The sequence below is a fragment of the Schistocerca cancellata genome, chromosome 5 (assembly GCF_023864275.1).
Source record: "Schistocerca cancellata isolate TAMUIC-IGC-003103 chromosome 5, iqSchCanc2.1, whole genome shotgun sequence".
NCBI classification, from domain to species: domain Eukaryota; kingdom Metazoa; phylum Arthropoda; class Insecta; order Orthoptera; family Acrididae; genus Schistocerca; species Schistocerca cancellata.
This window is the reverse complement of record NC_064630.1, coordinates 95,957,763-95,985,330: the sequence shown is the minus strand read 5'-3', so window position 1 is coordinate 95,985,330 and position 27,568 is coordinate 95,957,763. Positions and strand designations below refer to the sequence as shown.

The following is a 27,568-nucleotide window of genomic DNA, read 5'->3' as shown; positions in this document are numbered from 1 at the left end:
ACCTGCTGCACTAAGGGATGGGCGGTGTACATTGCACATAGAGTTTGAAGGCCGCTGAGTGAGTCTGAGCAGAGGACACAATTGAAAAGGCTGTGTCCCCAGATGTATTCCGTGGCCTGATACAAGGTGAAGAGTGTGGCTGTGAATAATGAGCAGTGTGCTGGAAGCCGACATCGAAAGACATGGGTGCCAATGACGAAAGCACACTCGACCCCACGATCACAAGAGAGCCATCAGTGTATACAAAGGTACTATTGTGAAGTTCCATGCGAAGGTCGTGAAACTGAAGGCGATAGACCGAGGCTGGAGTAGTGTCCTTAGGAAGCGAATGATGACCAAGGTTAACATGGGCCACTTCACGAAACAAAGGTGGTGAAGGGTTCACACCCACTAGGAAGGAAAGTCGCAGGTAGCGTGAAGTTAAGCTGCTGTAGCAAGTGCCAAAAGCAGACTCCAGGAGAAGAGGGATGTGCCCCATACTGGCGATCAAATGAATCGTCAAAGAAGGGGGCACAGGATTGGTGACCACACATGGCAGACAAACGGCATGCATACCTGCTAAGGAGAATCTCGGCGATAAGACAGTGGTAGTTCAGCAACGTCAGCATACAGACTCTCAACTGGGCTAGTGTAAAAGGCGCCCATGGCCAAATGGATGCCACAATGGTGGATAGTGTTGAGATGGAGTAAGAGGGATGGACATGCAGACACATAAACAAAGCAGCTATTGTCGAGTTTCAAACGGACAAGGGATCAGTACAAACGGAGGAGGGTGGTTCGATCGGCACCCCAGGAAATACCATTGACGACACCTGGAACATTGAGGAACTGCATACAGGGGGGTGCCAGGTAAGACACATGGGAGAACCAAGAGAGTTTCCTATCGATCGTGAAACCAGGAATTTCGTGGTTTCAACGAATGGAAGGACAACAGGCCCAAGATAGAAAGATGGTGGGAGAAACCATTTGCGTCGCCAGAAATTCATACACACAGTTTTGTCAGCGTAAAAGCGAAAGCCACTGTCGATGCTCCTGGATTAAAAACGATAAGACATTGCTGAAGACGCCGTTCAGTGAGACAGGTCCTTGGAGAACTGCAATAGATGGCAAAATCGTCAACAAAAAGGGAGCCAGAGATGCCCGGCAGGAGAGAGGCCGTTATAGGGTTAATGGCGATAGCAAAGAGGACAACGCTCAGAACAGAACCCTTAGGCACACCGTTTTCCTGGATAAATGTGTGTGACAAGGCAGAACCCACACGCACATTGAAAACTCGGTCTTTTAAAAATGCCTGAAGGAAACAGGGCAGGTGGCCACAGAAGCCCAACGTGTAAATAGTATGGAGGATACCAGTTCTCCAGTAGGTGTCATAGGCCTTCTCCTAATCGAAAAACACAGCCACAGTCTGGGATTTCGCAGGAAGCCACTCATGAGTAACGAGATGGTCAACTACAGAACGCTGTGCTCGAAATCCACACTGTGCATTCGTCAGTAAATTGCGAGACTTGAGCCACCATACCAGCTGGGCATGAATCATATGCTCCATCACCTTGCAAATGTATCTGGTAAGAGAGATGGGGCAGTAGCTAGAAGGAAGGTTTTTGTCCTTAGTGGGCTTAGGTATGGGTATGACAGTGGCTTCATGCCAGCATCCGGGAAATGTGCCCCCTGCCCAGATATGGTTGTACATGTTATGCAGAAAGCGCTTGCCTGCAAGAGAAAGGTGTTGCGACATCTGAATGTGGATGGCGTCTGGCCCAGGGGCAGAGGGTCGAGATGAGCTCAGAGCATGATCTATAGTAAACACAGCATTGTATCGCCCAAGTCTCCTCCACTCGTTTCGTGTAGAGGAAGGCAGGGCAAGAATGGGAAGAGCTCGAAATTTCCGCAAAATGGCAACCCAAGATGTTGGAGATAGCAATAAGGTCCATGATGACATCGTCTGCTACCATCAGGCCGGAAATTGGAGAATGGATCATGGTCCCAGAAAGCCGTCGGAGGTTGGCCCACATGGCAGAGGAAGGAGCGGAACTGTTAAAAGAACTAGTGAATGAAATCCAGCTAGCTCTTTTGCTATCCCAGAGAACGCGACAACACTTTGCACGCATTTGTTTACAATAAATGCAGTTTGCCAGCATAGGATGGCTGTTAGAAACGTGGAGATCATGTCTCAATGTGCAAATTGCTTCGTGGCATGCCTCAGTCCACCAAGGGACTGGGATGCGACATGGTAAAGGGGAAGTGGGAGGAATGGAACGTTCTGCAGCAGTAAGGATAACATTTGTGAGATCTTCCACCTGGTCATCACAACTGCGGAAATCTTGTTCTTTGAAGGTCGCCAGGGAGGAGTAAAGCTGCCAGTCAGGTTTAGTAAGCTGCCATTTGGGCATGGAAATTTGGTCTGCTGCAGACATTGTTGCTGCGACAGGATCGGCAGTTCAGCGCAGTATCCACTCAAAGAATGCATAAAGAATCATTTGTATAATGGGGTCATGAGAATTGATGGGATGTGACGGTATGCAACCAAATGCGAAACACTGTTGAGGGAGCTGATTAAGAAATTGGCTATCCTTTGAGGCGTAACTAAAACGTCCGGAGCCTGAATTTGTTTAGTGGTTCCAGGTTGTAGGAATTGCAATGTCCACACATTTCAGGAAAGATAGTTTGCTCTCAAGCACTACAATTTCTATACACAGATCAGGAATCAAGCCCTTGCAAGATCACACATGTGAGAAAAAAATCGTATGAAGCAGAGCACCCAACTTCTCACAGCACAATAAATAACTTTCCAGCCAATTTACCACCTGTGTTAACAGTTGGTTTCATTGTAGACAAATGAATTAAGGCAATGGTTAGTTTCCTCGACAAGTTCTTGGTACTTCTAATTTCTAGGCTTCCTTTTATATGTATTTCCCCTTCAAATACCAACTGGTGATAGTTAAAAAGTTCCTTACTGAATGGGTTGTTCATCTCATCTACAAATTTTTGGGCCAATTTCTGTCTGCTGCATTTTGTCAAGTTCATGCTTTGTTTGAAATTTTGTTATCTTATGTCTTCCAATTCTGTGGCCTTGTTTGTGTTGTGCAATCACCCTCTGCTTCCCTTGAAATCGCTAATCTATTACACACAGTTTGATGCACATCCTGTAAATTGTATTGAGCTTACTTGAAATGTGCAGACACCTATCTTTGCAACAAACGTGCCTTCTCCTTTGAACACCCATAGTTTTTCTTACACATTACAGTCATACTGCTGCATATTTATTCAAAATATGTTCATAATTTTTCTTTACTCCATATGGTTTGAATGATCTTCCATTTACATAACTATGTTTAGTACCCACTCCTTGGACAGCAATTGTTGTTTACTGTGTTTCACTGGAGATAGCATTTGTGGCTCCCTATGATGAACTATAAGGCTCAACACTTATTTCAATATCACTTGGTAAGCACTTACCGTCATTCATCAGTCTTCCGACTGGTTTGATGCAGCCCACCATGAATTCCTCTCCTGTGAAAATCCTCTTCACCTCAAGAGTAACATTTACAACCTACATCCTCAATTATTTGCTGAATGTATTCCAGTCTGTCTTTCCCTACAGTTTTTTCATCTTTGTACTCGTGTATACTGTCCACAGTCATGGGTATATGATACCACATTCCACTGACTCATCTTGCAGAAATGCTTATATTATACCTGCCGCTTCATTCTCACTGTGCGAAATTACTTGTTCCTTTCTGACAAAATGTCAAATCCAGCAACTGTTGTAGATATAATGCAATATTTGCTTTATTCATCAATGCCATTGCTCTGCTTTGTATCAACACCACTAGCACCGAGTTATTTGCCGACTAAGCATTTCAACTACGCTCCACAGCCTTGTGCTGTGCTCACCACTGGATACCTGAATTCCACCACCTGCTACCATTACCAGCCAATATTGAGGTTGTGTGGTATGAAAGAAGTGGGGCATTGAATTCCTTAAACATCATTGGCCTATTGAGACCTTGCACTCAAGAGGTTACTTGTCAGTCCTGGGGGCTCTTTCATGAAGCGGAATTGTAACCTAGTCTATTCCAGTGTTACCACTGCAGATTTCGATATTAGCTAACCAGGATTATTTCAATTGTTTTCCAAAATACAGTGACCATGCATAAAGATATTCAACATCAATGGATTTTGGATTATCACCACTTTCCTGGAATAATATGTAAAGGAAAGTGAAGCCTTTAATTGCAAGCTAAATAGCTCACCTCCACAAAAGCATAAAACATGTCTCACCAGACTGCAAACTACACAGGGTTTCACAAACGCTCAAAGTGTCAAAGTGCCGAAGTACGTCATCCCATTAGAAACAACCTGAAATGTATAACAGGTTGATTCTTTGATGTTCTTTTCCTTGCGAACAAACCTTACTGACCAAAATAATGATCTGGACATTCTTTACATGGCACTATAGGCCTTCATTCCGTGAAATACGACTGCATGCACTTTGTTCTTTTAAATCTGAGTAACATTTTCAAATATGGTAAGGCTAACTTTCTTTTTTATGCCAGTGGCAGCTTTGCCACTGAAGAAAGCCGAAAAGAACACCTCAGCCATTTCAGCTCCATTACACCACGAGAATAAGCTGCAACTGCACTTACTCATGATCTGCCATTTTTCCACTATCACATTTCACTAATGTATGTATGGCTCTTCATGAACTGCACGTCAACCTGTGCTTTATAGTCTCAACAATAAATTTAATAAAGATCAGAATTTCAATGTGAAAGAGTTCTGTTTCATATTCTGTGGATCGTTTGCAGGAAAAATCTTGATGCGAAACTAGTGTACACATTTGTAAATAGGATTTTTGTTTTTCATACTTCTGCAAAACTGTATGTGTAAACTATAAAATTGCTATTGAAACCATGTAATAATTTGCTTGTCTTAAAACTGTGCAAGACTGCTTTTTTTAGGGAGATTTTGTTGCAGTCGTGTCATTGTTCCACTGAAATATTTTTTATGGTTTTAACTTGCCTTGTTTTGTCCAGTAATAAATTGGAAGACTGAAGTGGATATTCTGATGGGCAGCTTATGGATGATTCCTCTCAATATATGCCAGGAGGTAAGTTCATCCCTTCAATTACGAATACTTCAGAAATGCAAGTAATCACCAGCACAGCAGTGTCATGCTGTTCATAAGATGTCACTGAAAAAAATTTTAGGGTTTGCCACTAAATGTATCCATTCTGCAAGTGTACATTCCTCTTTGTGAATCACATCCAGTTCCCAACTTTGTAGATGGTTTCACTGTGGGAATATTCATTCTCATAACTGACAATTTCACTCCACTTTTCTTAAAAAACTTCCTTTGATATGAGGCCAAAACATTCTATAGCATAATTTACATTGAGTTAAAATCTTTCTTAAGGCTGTGTTCTGAAATGTGTATCAACTGCTGAACAGCACAGAAAATAGACAATAACTCAAAGAGCATTGGTTACATGTGCTGGTAACTTAAGTATATGTTGCAGGTCCAGTGTTAATTTGCCCTTCTGGCTGTTAGCTATTAAGCAGTGCATGTAGGGGCATTTTAGAGTTGGTGAAAGTTATTTCACTTCACTGACTATTTTCAGCAACACGTATCACCATTGCAATAACTCATGACATCGGTTTTAATGTCACATACTACAATCATCTAACAAGGGAAACTCCCATTGTACAACCCCCCCCCCCCCCCCCAAGATTTAGTGGTAAAATGGCCCCAGTGGATAGCCTGTCAAACAAAGATGAAGCATGATAACTGGAAGAAGTAAAATAGAAACAGTGAACAGGCAAGCTTAAGATGTGCAACATCGAGCAAATTGCAAGAACCATGCTGTCATGGTTGTGTGGTCACAGTGTTGGATTGCAAAGCAAGAGATCCATGTTCAAATCTCCCTTGTGCCCCAGTTTTTTTCTTTTCACAAAGTTACAAACTTTCTATCCTGTCACTGATGTGTGTTCTCGATCTGCAATCTTGGCAACTGTCATACAATACACTGGTTATAGAATGTGAGTCATGTGGGAAGACTATTTTACTGTCACCAGTAATTGTGATGAATAGCGACAGCAGGCAGAGTGCCACAGAGCTCTTGCAGAGATGAAAAACAACAGATAGACAGGTGCAAACTATGTTGTAACAAAGGCATTCAAGAGTCAAAACTTCCACAATTGAACGCAAGTCGTAACTTGTGGTACTTATGTAGAACAAAGAGGAAGTATGTATGTCTGTGGGTCCCTTCCTTACCATATGATCATTGCAAACTGATATACACCATGTCACAGACATAAAACTCAATACAGTGACATCTGAATCTGATCTCCCCTTCGCAGTCCAACACTGAGCACATAACCACCACACTGTGGTTATTTAAATTTGCTCTATGTTGTGTATCTTATGCTTTGACTGCTCACTGTTTCTATTTTTTCTTCTTTTTTCACAGTTCAATACACTTTCCTAATGTTTTCACGCTTTGTCTGTATTCAGTTTCTGGCAGGTTATACACTGGGCCATCTTACCACTAAATCTGAGGGGTTGGGATGAGGAGTTTCCCCTTGAAAGCATAACTTTTGTTTTTTGCAAGCACAAGAGACAGGAATATGGTCATCTAAGACTACTTTACTCAGCACATCAGCTGTTACTGCAGGAAATGACGAACTTCCAATTAATTACAATTAGAATGAAAAAGCAGCACTCAAGCCAAAACAAGGTACAAGAAAGGTGCAGGGTGCAATGAAATACCATTTAACTGGGACACTTTGACAAAAACTTATTTCAAACACAGATTCATAAGACGCTATTACAATATGCAATGGCTGCAAGTAATTTTACATTTACATGGCAAATCGACTAACTCAGACAGAGGCTGGGCTTATTTGCTCTGCTCCTTTCCCTTCACACACATATCTATGGATAACAAATCTCTTGTAATGAGTCCCACTTTTTTAATGTTAACAATGAATTAAAACACAAACAATCTTTCGAAAATATTTATTGAATCAGCAGACTATTGGTCCATTAACAACTGACTGAAAAGGGGAAAATACTAATTTCAATTAATGCTTTAGGCACAATTTCTTCACTGCTCTGCATACAATGCAATATAGTATAAGAGTATCATTAAAATACTTATTGTAATCAAAATATTTTTCATGTCCAAACAAAGCTAAACTAGTTAACTACGAAAAATCAGTCAAGCCAACAAGTTCCAGAGAATATATATATGATATGTTATGAAATACCATAATTTTAATAAAGTAGCAATTAAGTAGTTATTGTTGGCTGTAGATCATTATGTTTCACATCACATTTATTGTTTCAAAATCTTTGGTGTAACATTTTATAATAATCTGAGCACAACTAGCATGAAGCATTTTTAAGCTAGTCAACAAAGTTGAAAACCTATACACTTTCCGTTTATTTGGAACTGCCCTAAACACAGCAGCAAATAAAATTAACTTCGAAAGACAAATATTGAGACAGATACTTGCACAAAAATAAAAATAGAACACTTAAGACAAAAATGATCACATCACTGCACTATTAGTGCAAGTGTTAGAGAAGCCTGCAAAACACTTATTCTGCAGCAGTAAGTGCCACTACTGTGAAATGGAGCTCATCAGGATCTCTTGCCATGTATTGCTGGCACACTTTGGCAGCATCCTGCGGAAAAAATATTAGCATGATAAAATAGTTATTTTAAGCTGCAGCAATCAACACCTCTCCTGCAGAAAATAAACTGAAGGCATATAATCAATATAAACTGCACTAATTAAATAAAAGGCCAAATACAAACCTCCAAGAATGAGTCCTCAGTTGTTGGTCCATGGTTTATTGGAAATGACTTCCTTCCATCTGAAACCCAAAAAATCAATCATTAACAGCACGAGTTAAAAGCAGTGCATAGAGTTCTTATCGCCTGAACTCGTGCACACCTGTTTCCAACCTAAACGACTGTTTTAGACTTATTATGTTTGTATGTCAGGACAGTAACATGTACTTACTATTAAAAGCATGTAACAAGCCAATATTTACAGAAAATCACAAAACTCGGTACGACACCATACGTAACTGCCAACCCACTTTTGATGAACAGAGTAAGACATACCAAAGGGATTACCCAAAAGCCTCTGAATATGGAGACAATAACACCAGTGAACTTCACTGTCTTGTTCTTTGGATGTCAAATAATGGTAAGTGTGAGACAACACTGAATGTAAGATTGATCTTGAAGAGGCTCTAACAGACATTTGTATTTTTAACATTCTGACTAATCAAATTTATGAACTATTATACTGACATGAAGTAACTTGAGATTTGAGGGAAAATATTAACACTATCATCAAGAACTGTAGTGTCTTCTTACATTATGTGACACTGATTTGCAAGCAGTTTTTCTCTTCTTCAAAAGCAGTCACAAAGCTATTAGTGTTCTGCATCTTAACATAAGCCCCACCCTCTCCATTACTGTCACACAATAGCTCCTTTTTCTGAATTTCGTAACACATGCTGTTTGGAAAATGTTATTTACCTCCAGTGGCTTCACTCAAATAATTTGAGTAATAATGAAACCTTAATCGAGTGTCTCACATACGGAACCAATTTTCTGCTCCAATTCATGAAACCTTCCCAAAAAATCTGGTCCCCTGACAGTTTTACATGTAGAACTGGAGATCTGTAATTTATTTTGTATCTGACACTACCTAAAAACATTCACATCTGTGACAATTTTCTTCCCACACAGCAGTTTTTTGTGGCTTCTGCATCATCAATAACCACTAACTTGAAACTAGTTTTTGTATTGGCAATTTAGGGCCATTTTTGCAAACCTGTCTTTAAAAAGATGAATTTACAGGAATTTTTAAACTGAAAAAAATTTCAGAGGGAAATTTTTTTATGATTAGCAAATTTCACAGTTTTGGATGTTTCACTATAGTCTTTGCATATACACAAAATTTGGTAGTTTATCAACTGTTGGCAGTAAAAACACCTTTTCTTTTTCAGAACTCACTTTATGCAAAACTCAAATCACTGATAATTGAATATTAAATGCCTTTTTACATAAAAGTTTTAAAATATTATTTCTCTCTTTTACACAACTTCAGGCAACTCCAACCTCAACCTCACAATCTTCATACTCCCATCACTTTTAAGAGAGTATGTTGTTACATAAACTTGCAGCATCATTTGGAATGATGAAGTGCATTGGTTTCATTAGAGCCTCTTCTGCACTCATTTTTTACTGTGAATAACAGCAGCATGTTTCATGGCTTTTTTAAAGAAGTAATGTTCTTCAAAACATCACAATGTAATATGATCTCTTCTGTCTCCTGATATTCCTTAACTAATGAGTGCATGATTCTGTGGCACAAAACTATGTCCAAAACTGGGAAAATTATGGGTAGGTTCAGAGAACAGTAATTCCTTCCATAACACTTGTCAGTATACAGGTCATATAGAATACTTATTCAGCATGAGTCTGGAAAAGGCTCAATTTTCAATCTTCTCTTACCACCTCTACAAAATGTGGAGGAGGTGTGATTTCATTTGCACCTCTTACAGATTCTCTTGCACACCAAATATAATGAAAAATCATCAGTATCATTTTGGGTCATATTACTGTAAGGTTATACAACCATAGATGTCACGTGAAAAAACACTTCAATAGAGAGCTTTGACGGATTGATAATGTGCAACCTTTATTTTCAGTTCAAGCTCCTGCACGTTGTGCAGGTGTCACTGTGAGGGTTAGTAAAGCCCAGATTGAATATCTTAAACACTGTCAAATTTTGAAACAACAATTTCACTGATTGCTTGCCCTTGTTCTTTTCAAAAAATTTCCCACATTAAATGTAAATATAATGTTGGGCCTCCCGCCATGAACAATAGACCTTGCCATTGGTGGGGAGGCTTGCGTGCCTCAGCTATACAGATAGCCGTACTGTAGGTGCAACCACAACAGAGGGGTATCTATCGAGAGGCCAGACAAACTTATGGTTCCTGAAGAGGGGCAGCAGCCTTTTCAGTAGTTGCAGGAGCAACAGTCTGGATGATTGATCTGGTCTTTTAACACTAGCCGAAACGGCCTTGCTGTGCTGGTACTGCGAACGGCTGAAAGCAAGGGGAAACTACAGCCGTAATTTTTCCCAACGGCATGCAGCTTTACTGTATGGATAAATAATGATGACATCCTCTTGGGTAAAATATTCCGGAGGTAAAATAGTCCCCCATTCGGATCTCCGGGCAGGGACAACTCAAGAGGACGTCGTTATCAGGAGAAAGAAAACTGGCATTCTACGTATCGTAGCTTGAAATGTCAGATCCCTTAATCGGGCAGGTAGATTAGAAAATTTAAAAAGGGAAATGGATTGGTTAAAGTTAGATATAGTGGGAATTAGCAAAGTTCGGTGGCAGGAGGAAAAGACTTTTGGACAGGTGAATACAGGGTTATAAATACAAAATCAAATAGGGGTAATGCAGGAGTAGGTTTAATAATGAATAAAAAATAGGAGAGCGGGTAAGCTACTACAATCAGAATAGTGAACACATTATTGTTGCCAAGATAGAAACAAAGCCCACGCCTACTACAGTAGTACAAGTTTATATGCCAACTGGCTCTGCAGATGAAGAAATTGATGAAATGTATGATGAGATAAAAGAAATTATTCAGGCAGTGAAGGGAGACAAAAATTTATTAGTCATGGGTGACTGGAATTCGAGACTAGGAAAAGGGAGAGAAGGGAACAGTGGGTGAATATGGATTGCAGGAGAGAAATGAAAGAGGAAGCCGTCTGGTAGAACTTTGCACAGAGCATAACTTAATCATAGCTAACACTTGGTTCAAGAATCATAAAAGAAGGTTGTATACATTGAAGAATCCTGGAGATACTGACAGGTTTAGGATAGATTATATAATGGTAAGACAGATTTAGGAACCAGGTTTTAAATTTTAGGACATTTCCAGGGGCAGATGTGGACTCTTACCACAATTTATTGGTTATGAACTGTAGATTAAAACTGAAGAAACTGCAAGAAGGTGGGAATTTAAGGAGACGGGACCTGGATAAACTGACTAAATGAGAGGTTGTACAGAGTTTCAGGAAGAGCATAAGGGAACAATTGACAAGAATGGTGGAAAGAAATACAGTAGAAGAAGAATGGGTAGCTTCGAGGGATGAAGTAGTGAAGGCAGCAGAGGATCAAGTAAGTAAAAAGACAAGCGCTAGTAGAAATCCTTGGGTAACAGAAGAAATATTGAATTTAATTGATGAAAGGAGAAAATATAAAAATGCAGTAAATGAAGCAGGCAAAAAGGAATACAAACGTCTCAAAAATGAGATCGACAGGAAGTGCAAAATGGCTAAGCAGGGATGGCTAGAGGACAAATGTAAGGCTGTAGAGGCTTATCTCACTAGGGGTAAGATAGCTACTGCCTACAAGAAAATTAGAGACCTTTGGAGAAAAGAGAACCACTTGCACGAATATCAAGAGCTCAGATGGGAACCCAGTTCTAAGGAAAGAAGGGAAAGCAGAAAGGTAGAAGGAGTATATAGAGGGTCTATACAGGGGTGATGTTCTTGAGGACGATATTATGGAAATGGAAGAGGAGGTAGATGAAGATGAAATGGGAGATATGATACTGCGTGAACAGTTTGACAGAGCACTGAAAGACCTGAGTCGAAACAAGGCACCAGGAGTAGACAACATTCCATTAGAACTACTGACGGCCTTGGGAGAGCCAGTCCTGATAAAACTCTACCATCTGTTGAGCAAGATGTATGAGACAGGAAAAATACCCTCGGACTTCAAGAAGAATATAATTATTCCAATCCCAAAGCAAGCAGGTGTTGACAGATGTGAAAATTACCGAACTATCAGTTTAATAAGTCAGATGCAAAATATTAACGCAAATTCTTTACAGGCGAATGGAAAAACTGGTAGAAGCTGACCCCGGGGAAGATCAGTTTGGATTCCGTAGAAATATTGGAACACGTGAGGCAATACCAACTACACGACTTATCTTAGAAGAAAGATTAAGGAAAGGCAAACCTACATTTCTAGCATTTGTAGACTTAGAGAAAAGCTTTTGACAATGTTGACTGGAACACTCTTTCAAATTCTGAAGGTGGCAGGGGTAAAATACAGGGAGCAAAAGGCTATTTACAATTTGTACAGAAACCAGATAGCAGTTACGAGTAGAGGGGCATGAAAGGGAAGCACTGGTTGTGAAGGGAGTGAGACAGGGTTGTAGCCTCTCCCCAATGTTATTTAATCTGTATATTGAGCAAGCAGTAAAGGAAACAAAAGAAAAATTCGGAGTAGGTATTAAAATCCATGGAGAAAAAATGGAAACTTTGAGGTTTGCCGATGGCATTGTAATTCTGTCAGACAGCAAAGGACTTGGAAGAGCAGTTGAACGGGATGGACAGTGTCTTGAGAGGCGGATATAAAGTGAACATCAACAAAAGCAAAACGAGGATAATGGAATGTAGTCGAATTAAATTGGAAGTGGGTGATGCTGAGGGTATTAGATTAGGAAATGAGACACTTGAAGTAGTAAAGGAGTTTTGCTATTTGGGGAGCAAAATAGCTGATGATGGTCGAAGTATAGAGGATCTAAAATGTAGACTGGCAATGGCAAGGAAAGCATTTCTGAAGAGAAATTTGTTAACATTGAGTATAGATTTAAGTGTCAGGAAATCTTTTCTGAAAGTATCTGTATGGAGTGTAGCCATGTACGGAAGTGAAACATGGACGATAAATAGTTTGAACAAGAAGAGAATAGAAGCTTTCGAAATGTGGTGCTACAGAAGAATGCTGAAGATTAGATGGGTAGATCACATAACTAATGCGGAGGTATTGAATAGAATTGCCGAGAAGAGGAGTTTGTGGCACAACTTGACAAGAAAATACTGGTTGGTCGGACATGTTCTGAGGCATCAAGGGATTATAAATTTAGCATTGGAGGTCAGCGTGGAGGGTAAAAATCATAGAGGGAGACCAAGAGATGAATACACTAAGCAGATTCAGAAGGATGTAGGTTGCACTAAGTACTGGGAGATGAAGCTTGCACAGGATAGGGTAGTATGGAGAGCTGCATCAAACCACTCTCAGGACTGAAGACGACAACAACAAATATTTTTTAGAAATCCCACACTGCATCTACCTGATTGCCTTCTTGTAAACAGGTGTGACCTGTGCTTTTCTCCAAGAACTAAGCAGTTTTTTGTTTAAGGGCTGTACGATAGCTGCACATTTATTATAGAGTCTCAGATTCCATTATGCCCTGGAGCTTTGTTCGATTTGAACGATTTCAGCTATTTCTCAGCACCACTGCTACTAATATTTAATTCATTCATCCTCTCAGTAGTACGAGGATTAAATTCGGGCGATTCTTCTGTATTTGTAAAGGAACATTTGAAAACAAACATTTCAGCTTTTGTTTTGCTACCCTCAATTTCAGTTCTGGTCTCGTTCACAAGACTGGACATTAACTTTGGAGCCACTAACAGCCTTTACGTTAGACAAGAATTCCTCAGGTTCTGTGAAACATCACTTGACAATATTCTGCTATGCTACTCAATGAAAGCACCACACATTGCTCTCCTTAAAGCCAAACCTGTTTCATTCAGCATTTCTGTATCTACAGCCCTATGCTTTGTTTTACACCTGTTATGCATAAATCTGTTTCTTTAGAAGTTTCTTCACAGTGACTTGACACCACAGAGGTTCCCTCCCATTATGAGCTGTTCTACTGGGTGTGCATCTATCCACAGAATGGTCAACTATCCTTTGAACTTGAGCCACACTTCCTCTACAAGCTCCTGCCCTGTGCTGAAAGTTTCAAGTTCCTCATCAAGATATGACACTAGTGATCTTTTTATGTGGTTTACTGAACAAATACATCTTTCTGCTTGTTTTAGTCCTCCTTTGTACTAAAGTAATCTTTGTTGCCACAACTGTGTCATGGTCACTGATACCAGTACTGATGTGGACATCCTTAAAGAGGTCAGGTCTATTTGTTGCCCTTAGATCCTATGTATTTTCACTGTAAGTGGGGTTTAACTATCTGTTCTACGTAGTTTTCAGAGTGTCACAGCATGTCTTATGCCCAGCACTAACAAAACTATAATTTTCGCAAGTTATTGTTCAACAAAGTCTCCTATGATTACAGTATTGTTAGGGAACTAGTGAACACTGGTGAACTGAGGTTTTCTCTAAAGTTTTCGGTTAGATCAGGAGTTGGGTCTGGTGTGCAATAGAAGGATCAAATTATTGTATGTCCATCCCCTGATACTGAGTCTTGTTGAAACAATCTGACATTCATTCAGCTTCAGTTTATCTCTGTTCATTAAAATTTATCTACTGCGACAAATACATCACCTCAATTTCCTGTTTGCCTGTCATTTCAGTATATGCTTAAATTTTCCCCAAAAATCTTCAATGCTATCAATTTCAGGTTTCAGCCAGCTTTCTGTACCTCTTATTATGTGAGCTTGTGACAAAACAAGGTGGGATCTTTTCACTTCCTCTCATTTTGCCATCTGCCTCCTTAAATTTATTTTTTATTTTCTGACTATCATTAACATACGAAAGTATAATCTGTATTTTAATAATGAGAAAGGTTGGTCCTCAGTTTTAAAGAATATAGCACCAGATCTAATTTTGTGCTTAATTTTGTGTATGTAATTACCAGATTTATTTTGACTTTTCCTGGTTAAAATCTTTCATTACAGGGTGAAAGCAGTTAGTATTCCGTAATTTAAATTCTATTGTTGACTTTGACAAATGTAAATTCTGTAATAATGACATTTGGAAAGAGAATCACTAGGATTCCTAAAGTATTTACTTGGCTCTATTTGAAAACATGTTAGCAAATTAATTCCAAAGTAATTATCAGTTTTGTCAGAAGTGTTGTTTGTGTAACTATATCTGTTAATTTCATCATTTAAACAAAAAATTCGGCTTAACCGTCTTAGTAGAAGAAAATGTTGGAAAGAACGAATTTTTTTATGCATTAAGTTAATTTAACGAGTTATGTTTTAGTTTTAATTTCTGTAAATTAAACATCACATGATGTATAATTTCAGTACCTGTTATTGTGATGATAAATAAAGGCCTGGATTTTGGTCCCGAGACAGTCCACGGCTGAGTTTTAGAGAAGGAACCAGTTTTGGTTAGCACAACAACAATGAATCAACTTAACCGTGAAATAAGTGTAACACAAATAGGCCGCGTGTTGAAACAATGACAATGTCTATTCAATACATACTGTATTATTCTGCAAGAACTGTGTGGTTAGGTTTTTACTGCTCACAGATGTTCGACAGTGAACTATTGTAGCAGTATGCTGATGTTTACCTGCAAACTAGCCTTATAACTGTATTATTGAGAGGGTTGTGAAAGTAAAGAACTATGAAATGCAAATGTGCAACTGTCGGCTACATCATTTAACGTAGTCAGTGTTGAACTTCCCCTATTTTCAGCCAGTATAACAATGCAGAGTATCAACCCCAAGGACCATCAGCAAAGAAATGAAGGCAAATGTCACAAGCTCTACTGGCTTTCATGAGCACTTCAAACTCTGGCACTTTGTTGTGAATTCTTCGGTAGTTTATGATTAGTACTTTAATACTCTCTTGTTGGAGGCACTACTATTATCTTACACTGATAGTCCCAGGTTTCTCTTACAGCTACGATTATCTGGATTGGATAGACATTAGCCTAATCTAAAAAACCCTTGTGTGCTCCCCACACACAGTCAGCTACCTGTGTAGCAGCCTCTGAAGTGTAATGTACACCTGATCCATTTAGGGGGACCACACAGTTCTCAACCATATGGCCTAAGTCCAGGAAGTCGCAGCCTGGCTTATCACAGAACTTTCGAAGTCTGATTCAGTCCCTCCACTCGACTGAGCCAAACTGCCATGATCACAGTTGCACATTGTGAGCTTCACTGAAACTCCATGAGCAAGGCTGGTCTTCTCAATCTTCTCTGCCAAATGCTGGAAAGACCCAAGAATGATCACTGAGCCCAGACAGACATTTGTTCCAAAGTAGGCCACAACAATTTGCAGTTGGTTGCAACCTCCCCCCCCCCCCCCCCCCAATAGATGCTGGAATAGCCTCTAACATGCTGAATGAAGCCCTGAGGCACACACACTGAGTACAGCTGGTGTCCTTTCCTATCCCTTGCTGCCATTTCCTTGAGGAGGAGAATCTTATGGTATGTATGGTTCTTAGCAAAGACTCAGCATGTTTCCTTAAGGAGGGGAATGATTTATCAAGTTAAATGGAGGGAGACTTGTGTGGGACAGACTTTCAGTCCACATTATACCGAAAGAAATGGGAAAAATGTGTGTGCATTAGCAGACAACGCATGTTCACTGCCAATTGCTTATCTGTGAAGATCTTTACATTAGAGGGAACTAAAGAGAACACGAGACCATGAATGTAGCCCCTGAGTGCTGCATTCTTGTTCTTGCTTTTCTGTGGTAATAATTGGCATGAAGCATGCAACACCGTAGTTACAGCTACAATGAAAAATTTTTATATTTAGAGAGGATTTACTTTGCACCAGTGAGCACATGGCTTTTGCAAAATCAAGTGAAAAATAGCACATAAAAAGAAGAATTCTGGGTTTACACTTTTACACAAGTACACACACTACACAAATCACACTTAACATTTAACTGTAACTCCAGCATTCCTTAGCATTAACCCAAAACTTTGCACATAGGTCAGCTGACAGTTTTCACTTGCTTCCCATTACAAATCAGGAAATTGAAAAGCAGATTACTACTCAGGACCATCATAATCTGAAGAGAGATCAGTATTTGCACTATTACCAACTGTGAAGATTTATGTTGATAATGGCTTCACATTTTAATAGCTGCTATAATGAAGGTAACGTCAGTAACATATGATTAATGAAGTGTGGAATCTACATGTGCCTGTTCACATAGTGTAACATAAGAAATTATTACGAGTTATCTTGCATTGAAAGTGCAGCCTGCCATGGAGCCAGGAGGAGAGCAGATTTGGTTCTCAGACTGGCACAGCTGACAATGGCTACTGGGCCATGCAAACAGTGAGCTTGCTTAATGCTGCGTGCAACACACACACACACACACACACACACACACACACACACACACACACACAAAATTAATCTGAAGAAGCACTGTTCATTTCTGGAACACAACCTACGACCAGCTTACAGACAGAAGTGATGACACTTTCTGCAAGACCTGACCATTTTGCAGGACAATGCTCAAGCACGTACAGTGCAAGCTGTTACTGATTTGTTTGACTGATGGGGCTGCTAAGTGCTATACCAACTACTGCACTCCCCTGACTCAAGCCCTCGTGAGTTCAACTATTTCAAAACTGAAGGAAACACTTCACATCATTCGCTTCACAACTGCTACAAATTCATCGGGCAATAGACTGCGCTGCTCAGATTGTCAACACAACTGGCACTGCTAAGAGTATCCTATGACTTCCGAAATGCTGGCAATGGGTTATACACAATGCTGATGAATACTGTGATGGTCAGTAAAACTGACACATGTATCATTTTGTGTAAGCTGTAAATAGTTGCCACTATTAAACTTCCAACCCTCATATAAAGGTTGTTTCAGTGAAGTAATTTAGTAGGATTTTTCATTATGAAATTTCTTTTTACAATGAAATCAGTGAAAGTCAAGTCTTAAGGTGAAGGTACATTGCAGAAAGAATTTTAATAATTTTTGTCAAACGGATGTGTTTTGTTGAAAAGAATTAAAAATTTTAATTTTAGAAAATATTTTGTAAATAATTTTTGTGTATTGCCATCAAGTTCAAGCTGTAAAAATTCAACGTACTATTGCAACAGACTTAAATGTTTAAATTTTCATTTTGCAATAGGCTTTTTGTAATTCAAAACTTTGGAAAATATCTGAAGGTAGTTTTTCCATCTGTTTATTGGAAATTATGTTGTGGTAATAATTTGGCCATTATATGAACTTCAAATGTACTTTAAAGTAGTTCTTTGTTCCTACAGGGTGTGTAACGTAGCAAATTATTACGACTTTCATCTTGCATTAAAGCATAGCCTGCCATGGAGCTGGGATGAGAGCAGATCTGGTTCTCAGACTGGCGCAGATGACTGGCTACTGGGCAGTGCGAGCAGTGTTTGCTTACTGCTACTTGCATTACATTACACATACACTATAAATCTGAAGCAGCACTTTAATATAAATTTATCTTTTTCATACTTTGTATACGAAGTTCTATGGAAAACAACCATATTGTTCAAATTTCAAATCAATAACTTCAATACCTTTGGAGATTGAAAGTTTTTATGTGAAACACACACCAACCATGCTGGCATTGTTAAATTGAATTAGGGATGTAATGTATTCATTTACAATATCAAGTGAAACTGCAGCCAAGAGGATAGGTCATACAATCTAATTTCTTGGAATTTTCTTTAGTTTCATTACCAACAATTTTCTGACACCTGAAAGTACTTTGGAAAATAATTATTTCATCGTTTTTGGAGGAAGGGGAGGGGGGGGGGGGGGGGGGGGAGAGAGAGAGAGAGAGAGAGAGAGAGAGAGAGAGAATGCAGGACATACATAAAGTAAGAATTTTATTTAATTAAAACTACGTAAGTGTGAGAAAGTAGTTGTGAAAAATGGGAATTTGTGACATGTCCACTTCAGCTCAATTTTGTAAAACGCAGCCAGAAGTGGTTTTAAGTATTAAATTTATTAGTAATTTATTTTGAGGAAAGGAATCTTCGTTTTCATTAAATTTCATTTAGTTTAGGAATTATAAAATTCTAGTCTAACTTACTTGTGATAATCTGACTGGCTGACATTAGAAATCCCACAAGTATAGAAGAGCTCTAGGTGACATGATGACCTGCTTAACATGCTATCCAATAGGAATTCAGCATTTCCCAAGTGTGAGTAGGGCTTTGTGCCTCAGACCCATAAGCCTGAGAAGTCTCAGGAATTGTCTTCTGGTAAACACCTAAGACCCGATGCTAAAATTTGTACCTAAATGAAGAAACTTGTGTACCTGATCAGTTCTTGTGTTGGTGAAGAATGACTACAGCACTGAGTATTTCATGAAACTGAGTGTTGCGAGTGGTTTACTTAAGAAGATATTTGCGTACAAGCACTTCATGTTGTCCCCGAACTCTGTGTGGCGTGTTTCGTGCAGATAACAAGACATTACGGCGAGCATATCTTTACGAGAGTCTACTGAACTACTAAGTGTTAACTTATAGGTAGTCTTTAGTCAGTAACTAGTAACTGTTTCTTGTTGTGGTCTTCAGTCCTGAGACTGGTTTGATGCAGCTCTCCATGCTACTCTATCCTGTAGAAGCTGCTTCATCTCCCAGTACTTACTGCAACATACATCCTTCTGAATCTGTTTAGTGTATTCATCTCTTAGTCTCCCTCTACGATTTCTACCCTCCACGCTGCCCTCCAATGCTAAATTTGTGATCCCTTGATGCCTCAGAACATGTCCGACCAACCAGTACCTTCTTGTCAAGTTGTGCCACAAACTCCTCTTCTCTGCAATTCTATTCAATACCTCCTCATTAGTTATGTGATCTACCCATCTAATCTTCAGCATTCTTCTGTAGCACCACATTTCGAAAGCTTCTATTCTATTCTTGTCCAAACTATTTATCGTCCATGTTTCACTTCCGTACATGGCTACACTCCATCCAGATACTTTCAGAAACGACTTCCTGACACTTAAATCTATACTCAATGTTAACAAATTTCTCTTCTTCAGAAACACTTTCCTTGCCATTGCCAGTCTACATTTTAGATGCTCTACTTTGACCATCATCAGCTATTTTGCTCCCAAATAGCAAAACTCCTTTACTACTTCAAGTGTCTCATTTCCTAATCTAATACCCTCAGCATAACCCACTTCCAATTTAATTCGACTACATTCCATTATCCTCATTTTGCTTTTGTTGATGTTCACCTTATATCCCCCTTTCAAGACACTGTCCATCCCGTTCAACTGCTCTTCCAAGTCCTTTGCTGTTTCTGACAGAATTACAATGCCATCGGCAAACCTGAAAGTTTCCATTTTTTCTCCATGGATTTTAATACCTACTCCAAATTTTTCTTTTGTTTCCTTTACTGCTTGCTCAATATACAGATTAAACAACATTGGGGAGAGGCTACAACCCTGTCTCACTCCCTTCCCAACCAATGCTTCCCTTTCATGCCCCTCTACTCGTAACTGCTATCTGGTTTCTGTACAAATTGTAAATAACCTTTTGCTCCCTGTATTTTACCCCTGCCACCTTTAGAATTTAAAGAGTGTTCCGGTCCACATTGTCAAAAGCTTTCTCTAAGTCTACAAATGCTAGAAATGTAGGTTTGCCTTTCCTTAATCTTTCTTCTAAGATAAGTCGTATAGTCAGTATTGCCTCACGTGTTCCAATATTTCTACGGAATCCAAACTGATCTTCCCCGAGGTTAGCTTCTACCAGTTTTTCCATTCGCCTGTAAAGAATTTGCGTTAATATCTTGCCTCTGACTTATTAAACTGATAGTTCGGTAATTTTCACATCTGTCAACACCTGCTTGCTTTGGGATTGGAATAATTATATTCTTCTTGAAGTCTGAGGGTATTTTTCCTGTCTCATACATCTTGCTCAACAGATGGTAGAGTTTTATCAGGACTGGCTCTCCCAAGGCCGTCAGTAGTTCTAATGGAATGTTGTCTACTCCTGGTGCCTTGTTTCGACTCAGGTCTTTCAGTGCTCTGTCAAACTGTTCACGCAGTATCATATCTCCCATTTCATCTTCATCTACCTCCTCTTCCATTTCCATAATACCGTCTTTAAGAACATCACCCCTGTATAGACCCTTTATATACTCCTTCGACCTTTCTGCTTTCCCTTCTTTGCTTGGAACTGGGTTCCCATCTGAGCTCTTGATATTCATGCAAGTGGTTCTCTTTTCACCAAAGGTCTCCAATTTTCTTGTAGGCTGTAGCTATCTTACCCCTCGTGAGGTAAGCCTCTACAGCCTTACATTTGTCCTCTAGCCATCCCTGCTTAGCCCTTTTGTACTTCCTGTCAATCTCATTTGAGACGTTTGTATTCCGTTTTGCCTGCTTCATTTACTGCATCTTTATATTTTCTCCTTTCATCAATTAAATTCAATATTTCTTCAGTTACCCAAGGATTTCTACTAGCCCTTGTCTTTATCTACTTGATCCTCTGCTGCCTTCATTACTTGATTCCTCAGAGCTACACCTTCTACTGTATTTCTTTCCCCCATTCGTGACATTCTCCCTGAAACACTGTACAACCTCTGGTTTAGTCAGTTTATCCAGGTCCCATCTCCATAAATTCCCTCCTTTTTGTAGTTTCTTCAATTTCACTCTACAGTTCATAACCAATAGATTGTGGTCAGAGTCCACATCTACCCCTGGAAATGTCTTACAATTTAATACCTGGTTCCTAAATCTATTTCTTACCATTATATAACCTATGTGATACCTTGTAGTATCTCCAGGATTCTTCCATGTGTACAACCGTCTTCTATGATTCTTGAACCAAGTGTTAGCAGTAAGTGTTTAGGATGTTTAAAATAATGGGTTGGATTAAATATTTTCTGGCTGTTTTTGTGTGTGAACTTGTTACACAGACAGTCAGTAATAAATGTTGGGATATTAAATACAGACTTGATAGCCATTTTCCTTGTTCTAGAGACAATAAAGCAACTGAAAGGAAATTTTTTCCAGTTTTCAATAAGTCCTACAATAATCCTGCACACAATAGCTTAACTAACTTTCAGCTACTGCCCATGGAATGGGGTTATGTGACCTTTGCATGGTGGATATTTAGCTGAATTTTCTTCAAAGCTGCTTTTGTTGGCTAAACCAGTATCTGCCATCACAGAATAAAAGGGTGTGGTGGGGGTGGGGGGGAGGGCGGCAGACAACCTGAAGTCTATCCCAGTACATGGGCAGACTCTTTGAAGGATAGTGAGAGTCCAACTTATCCCACTGTGATAGGCTACTTGAAGAAATATTCTATGTACGCCGCATGAACAAAAATTATTTTTGAAACTATAATTGGATAGATACAAAATTTACTTATCAAGCAACATTATGAGGAGAAAACCCATATGAAAGTTATGGAGATGTGCAAACTGAGAGCCAGTGTGTCCTGGGATATGGTTGAAGTGAAAGAAAGTGGGATGAAGGGGAAGAGCTGGCGAGATTTAAGAAATGAGAAGTTACAGGAAAGTCACTTTAAACTTAGTGTCACTGGAGACATTCCTTGTCACCCCTTTTAGAGAGTCTCATGACCCAGGGTATTGAGTGACTTTTCTGAAACTCTTCCCACTTTCTAAATGTGACCAATAATTTTCCTTCATTCCTATTCCTTTCTCTTCAACCCTTCTGCCACAATGAATGAATGGCTCGAACCTTTCACATTTCTGTAACTTTTGTGCAATTTCTCCTGCTGCCCCTTGGCTATTGGATTTTTTATCTACCTGCTAAGTAGTTTTTATGAGGGCCGACAGTGCCATCTCAGGTAAACCATTTTATCATAGAAATCTAATGTAACAGAGCCACATCAGCCATGTAATTACAGCTATCATGAAAATAAATTATGATAATGATCAGGCTAACACATATTTTCAATTTTAAACAGCAAATTAAGTACATGTATACTTTACTTTCAGGGGAATTTACAGTACTTTCCTTTTTTAATAAACTAATAACTTTAACAAGATTGTGCTTACTCATCCTGTCCCCGCATGACAATTTGTTTTTCTCACATCCTCAGGAGGACCTTTGTATCTTTGCCTTTGGCATCTATGCTGTTTATGTGAGTTCCGTACCAGGTATGATACTAGAATTATTCTGTCAGCAGTATACTCTTCAGACCACTGCATTACTCAGCCAACTTGACAGTGACAATGACAGACAAGACAGTACATGAAAGCTTTCTGTATTGCAAGTGCCGAAGCAGGGAGGATGCATACTTCCTCTGATGGTTCACAAATTTGACGACCAGCTGAACATGAGTGAACAAAAGAAAATATGAACTGAATGCTACTAAATACCGTCTGCTCACCCACACCTAACATGTATACCAGAGAGTTCTGTTTTACAGTCACTTGTATTTACTTTGGTTTGAAGGAGGCTTAACAGAATTGAGAATGTCATTAGCTTTCGAGTTTTAACACTGGGTTTTATACACATGCACTGAGGTGTACCATATACCAGAAGACAACTGTCTTCTGTCTTACAGTGACTGGAGTTGAGTAAGCATTAATAAAATGGCCCCTTATTAATGAGTAATTTATGTTTGATGAAGAGTGTATAGCTCATACATGATTCAAAGTTCCTATTTTGCAAATGGCTCGCAATAAGCATTTGAAAAAGGAAGGCAAGGTTAAAAGGGGGGGAAGAGGTGGTGGTGGGGAGCTTCAAATGGTTGACAGTATGTGCATTTGTGTTTAGTTCTCTCTTTCGAAAGGACTTTCAGATTATCTAGGCTCCAATCTGCTTTAATAGCAAAAGTGCATTGAAATTCATTAATTTATGTCACCTGAACCAACAAAATATGTAAAAATTTGCTTTTTAGTTTAGTGTACACCTTGTGGATATTATATAGAATTGATTGTTTTGCACTTTCGAAGTACATTCTACCAAATTACAGCCAATAATTAGTTCATTGAGATCACTTAAAGAAGGCTCGAATTCTGGACATACCAATGATAATAACACTAAAATTTGTGTCAAACTGAAATTTCTCCTACTCACATATGATGTTGCTTTATCAGGCTACAGAAAAGACAGATTAATTGTTCGTGGATCTAAACAAATTCTCTCACCAAGGCATGAACTATTTCTATGGTTCACAGCATGAAAATGTGAACAACAGTTATGAAGTCAAAGTTATTTTGTAAAACTAACACGTACAGTTAATTTCTTCCAAACTGTAAGATTTGTTTCATTTCATCAATTGTGTGAAAATGCAGTTTGTTTCAAAGATCAAAAACATCTCTGAAAAATACAGTGCTCTTGTTAATACACTGATCTCAATGTGACAACTTTCAGTAGTTGAATACAACAGCAAAGGTAACTATTTGTAACTGACATGGAGGCAACTTCTGAACAAAACTATTACATTACCTAATTCATAGAGACTCCCATCCTTGTGGATAAATGCCACGAAGTGGTAATTCACAGGTGTGCTGGAGTCTGGGGCCTGTGAATAATAAAAACTTCAATATTTCTGTTTCAAATATAAGGCATGGAAACAAAAACTAAAGAAAAATAATACCATGACTAGGTCAAGCTTTATTTCAATATAACATGTGTGCTCTATGTCAGTATTCATGCCATTTAACTAAAAAACATTCAAATATGCTTGTATCTAGAGTCACTTGCAGTTTTCAACACTTACACAAAGTAGTCACAGTTTTACAATTTTTACACTTACAAATGGCTTTCAATTATTACAGCCAGCCAATTACTGTATACAGTTTGATCATCTAATCATATGCACAAATAATGAACAAAGTTTTTAAATAAAAAATGATAAAGTAAAATTATGCAAGTATAAAGTAATATTTTGCAGCACCAATAGAAAGTCCCTTAGTTTCAAATGAGATCTATCTTTAATTAGGCAAAACATTTGAATATCTATTATATTTGGCACCAAACAGGTCAATAACGTAAGTGAATTTGCATTCATTTACTAATGATCCAGGGAATACTACACTAGACTATCATGTTCCATGAAGAAGACACTTCCAATAAAAATCTAAGTGGTGATCATTTCATGATACCTTAAACAACCTTTCCTATCTACTATATATCCAGATTCCACTTCAGCTACTGCTGGGTCTGGGTGCTGACAAGTCTTCTCCATTTGGCTTGGTCCTCCCACCATTTCTTCCTCCACTTGTTACCAGGTCACACCTCCTTTCCACAGATATTGTCACTTTTTCCACCATGTTCTTGGGCACCCTCTAGGTCTCTTTCCACCTATCTTTAGTTCCTCCGTAATTTTGGGGAGTCTCTGCCCATGCCATCTTAATCTCTTTTTGGTTCTCTCTCTCATACTTTCTTGTTTAAGGTCCTTTCTAATATCTACATTCCGTACTCTGTCCACAATAGTTTTTCCCTTAACTGCTCTGAGAAAATTCATTTCCCCTGACTGCAGTCTACTCCAGTCCCTTTCTGTCACTGTCCATGTTTCTCCTCCATATATGACAATAGGAAAGTAGTAACTTATGTATAAGGAGTTTTGCTTTTTCTGACACCACCTTATTCCAAATCAGGTGTTTTATTGTTTGGTAGAAATTGCCTCCCTTCTGTAACCTATTAATTTCATTGGTTATTCTTCCGTCACTAGATATTTCATTCCCGAAGTAAGTGAAACTGCCTACCACTTTGAGGTGTTCTCCAAAGTAATATTCCCATCAATCCCTTTGTCTCTTCCAAATACCATTACTTCAATCTTATCTTTATTTTTAATCCATAGCATGTATCTACTAAATTCTGCAAATGGTTTAGAAAGTACATACTCTACAGTCTTCCTTTGTCAATATGAGTAAGGATGGCACCATGTTCTATGCAATATGAAATCTTACAACTGTTGACAACTCCCACAAAAACACAGGATTTTACACAATCCTAAACTCAAGAAAATCTTGTTGCCAGCACTATAAAAAGTAGGTAAGTGAACAGCTGACTTAATTCGTCAAATTGAAACTGGTGACAACTCAAGTTTTTTATAAACTGAGTAACAGTGACAAGCTGCTGTTTTTAGTTTCAGAAAGAATCTATTGTATATTCACATCCTATTGTCTCCAACTTTGACATGGAAGTCCTGTGCAGACCATTCTGATTGGCATTTTGTAGTTCATGAAAATTCTTTGCTTTTTTTTACTTTATTTTCTCTAATTTATCTGTGATAGTGAAGAACAGACTCACAACAAAGAGAGCAGCAGACAGTTCCTGAACGAAAGCTCTTATCTGACCCAACAAATTTCATCTTTAGTTCTAAAATTGTGTTATCTAATCATGTAAGAAGGATAAAATGTACAGTTTTCAAATTCTGTCCACAAGTTCATTTCAGTTTATTGTATTCAGTCAGAGACCAGTTTGATGCTGCTCTCCACACTTGCCCATGCTGAGCATGTTTCTTCATCTCTGCACAACTGTTACCATGTACATCTCAAGCATTTGTGTTATACAGATTTACACCCACATTTTCCTCCATTACCAAACTGACAATGTCTTAATGCTTCATGATGTGTCCCATCAACTAGTTATGCCATACATTCTTATTTCTCCACTATGGAGTACCTCTTATTAATAATCAGACCTGCCCATCCAAACTTCAACAATCTCCCAAAACACCAAGACAAAAGCTTCTGTTCTCTCCTTAAGGACAGATGTAGAGCAAAATAAATTTTTTTACTGTGTAATTTATTAGAGTGATTCTTTATGAATAACACTGCAAAGTCTCATAATCAACTTCTGACTAGAAATATTTTTTAAAATTTAGTTTGGGTGTCTGCACATGCCATACCCCCTCTTTCTATGCTGTGACCCACCTCTATGTGCATTAATTTATCATTCACACAACCTAAATACACTGCAGTCAAGTCTAGAAGGTTGTGAGAAAGGTTGTGAGAAAGGTTATCTTTTTTTCTTTGTCTACATTTTTTAACAGTAAGTGCTACAAACTTATTTCAGTTTTTAGTTTTGCATATATCAAGCTGCTTTGCTCTAAACAGGTCGTAGCAGAGGACACAAATTCAAAACGTGAGGAAATGTTGACTTTCTGAAAGGTACAGGAAATTTCAACAACTTTGTCACAGAGATGCAGCTTGTTAAGTGTGAAGGTCAAATTTTCAACAAAGTCACAGAGTTCACCGAAGAACAAAATTAGTGAAGGAAATAATGTGGTTTTAGGTTAACTGATTATAAACATTTCTACGCTATTAATGTCATGTGCTGATTTTAGGTCAAAGGGACTTAGACTGCATGATGACAGACATCTGCTTGGGCTTTGGGAAAGTCTAGACAGAATCAGATGGAGATTACTAGCCAGGTCTCTACCAATCCATTAAACACTATTTAAGCCACTTAATCCTTAAATGACTGGAGATACTAGGCTTCCATCCAGGTGCACTCACACTAAAGATACTAAGACACATTGAAACATGACTGGACAAAGCTCAGCTAACAGAAGAAAAAATGCAGAAGTCGTCTAAGCAAAGGAGACAGGGGTGGAGATTACTACAGGAAGACACAGAAGAGAAAGATTATGGGTGTGGACAGCATTAGTCAGTAGAGGTATAGCAGTACACTTAAAAATTGAAATAAAAACTTTGAATGCAAATTGCTGTAAACTGACTGAGCTATTATGTAGCTTTTCTCAGGAACTATGAAAGCTAACATGCTAACATACCAAACTTTGGCTTAGTTCTTAAGAATTATTGAATAAACTTGTGCAGCACTTTTCCATTATCC

At 38.8% G+C, this 27,568-nt stretch overlaps 1 protein-coding gene across 1 annotated transcript in view; it reads right to left on the bottom strand.

Moving 5' to 3' along the window:
- Positions 1-7,003: 7,003 nt before the first annotated feature.
- The window catches only part of LOC126188853 (ubiquitin carboxyl-terminal hydrolase isozyme L3), a 32,470-nt gene continuing 11,905 nt past the window's right edge, over positions 7,004-27,568 (bottom strand). Inside the window, exons 4-6 of the mRNA XM_049930494.1 lie at positions 24,212-24,287; positions 7,824-7,882; positions 7,004-7,690 (exon numbers count right to left, since the gene is read on the bottom strand). Of these exons, the coding sequence (XP_049786451.1) occupies positions 7,604-7,690; positions 7,824-7,882; positions 24,212-24,287 (222 nt within the window). The 3' untranslated portion in view covers positions 7,004-7,603. The remainder of the gene's footprint in view (positions 7,691-7,823; positions 7,883-24,211; positions 24,288-27,568) is intronic.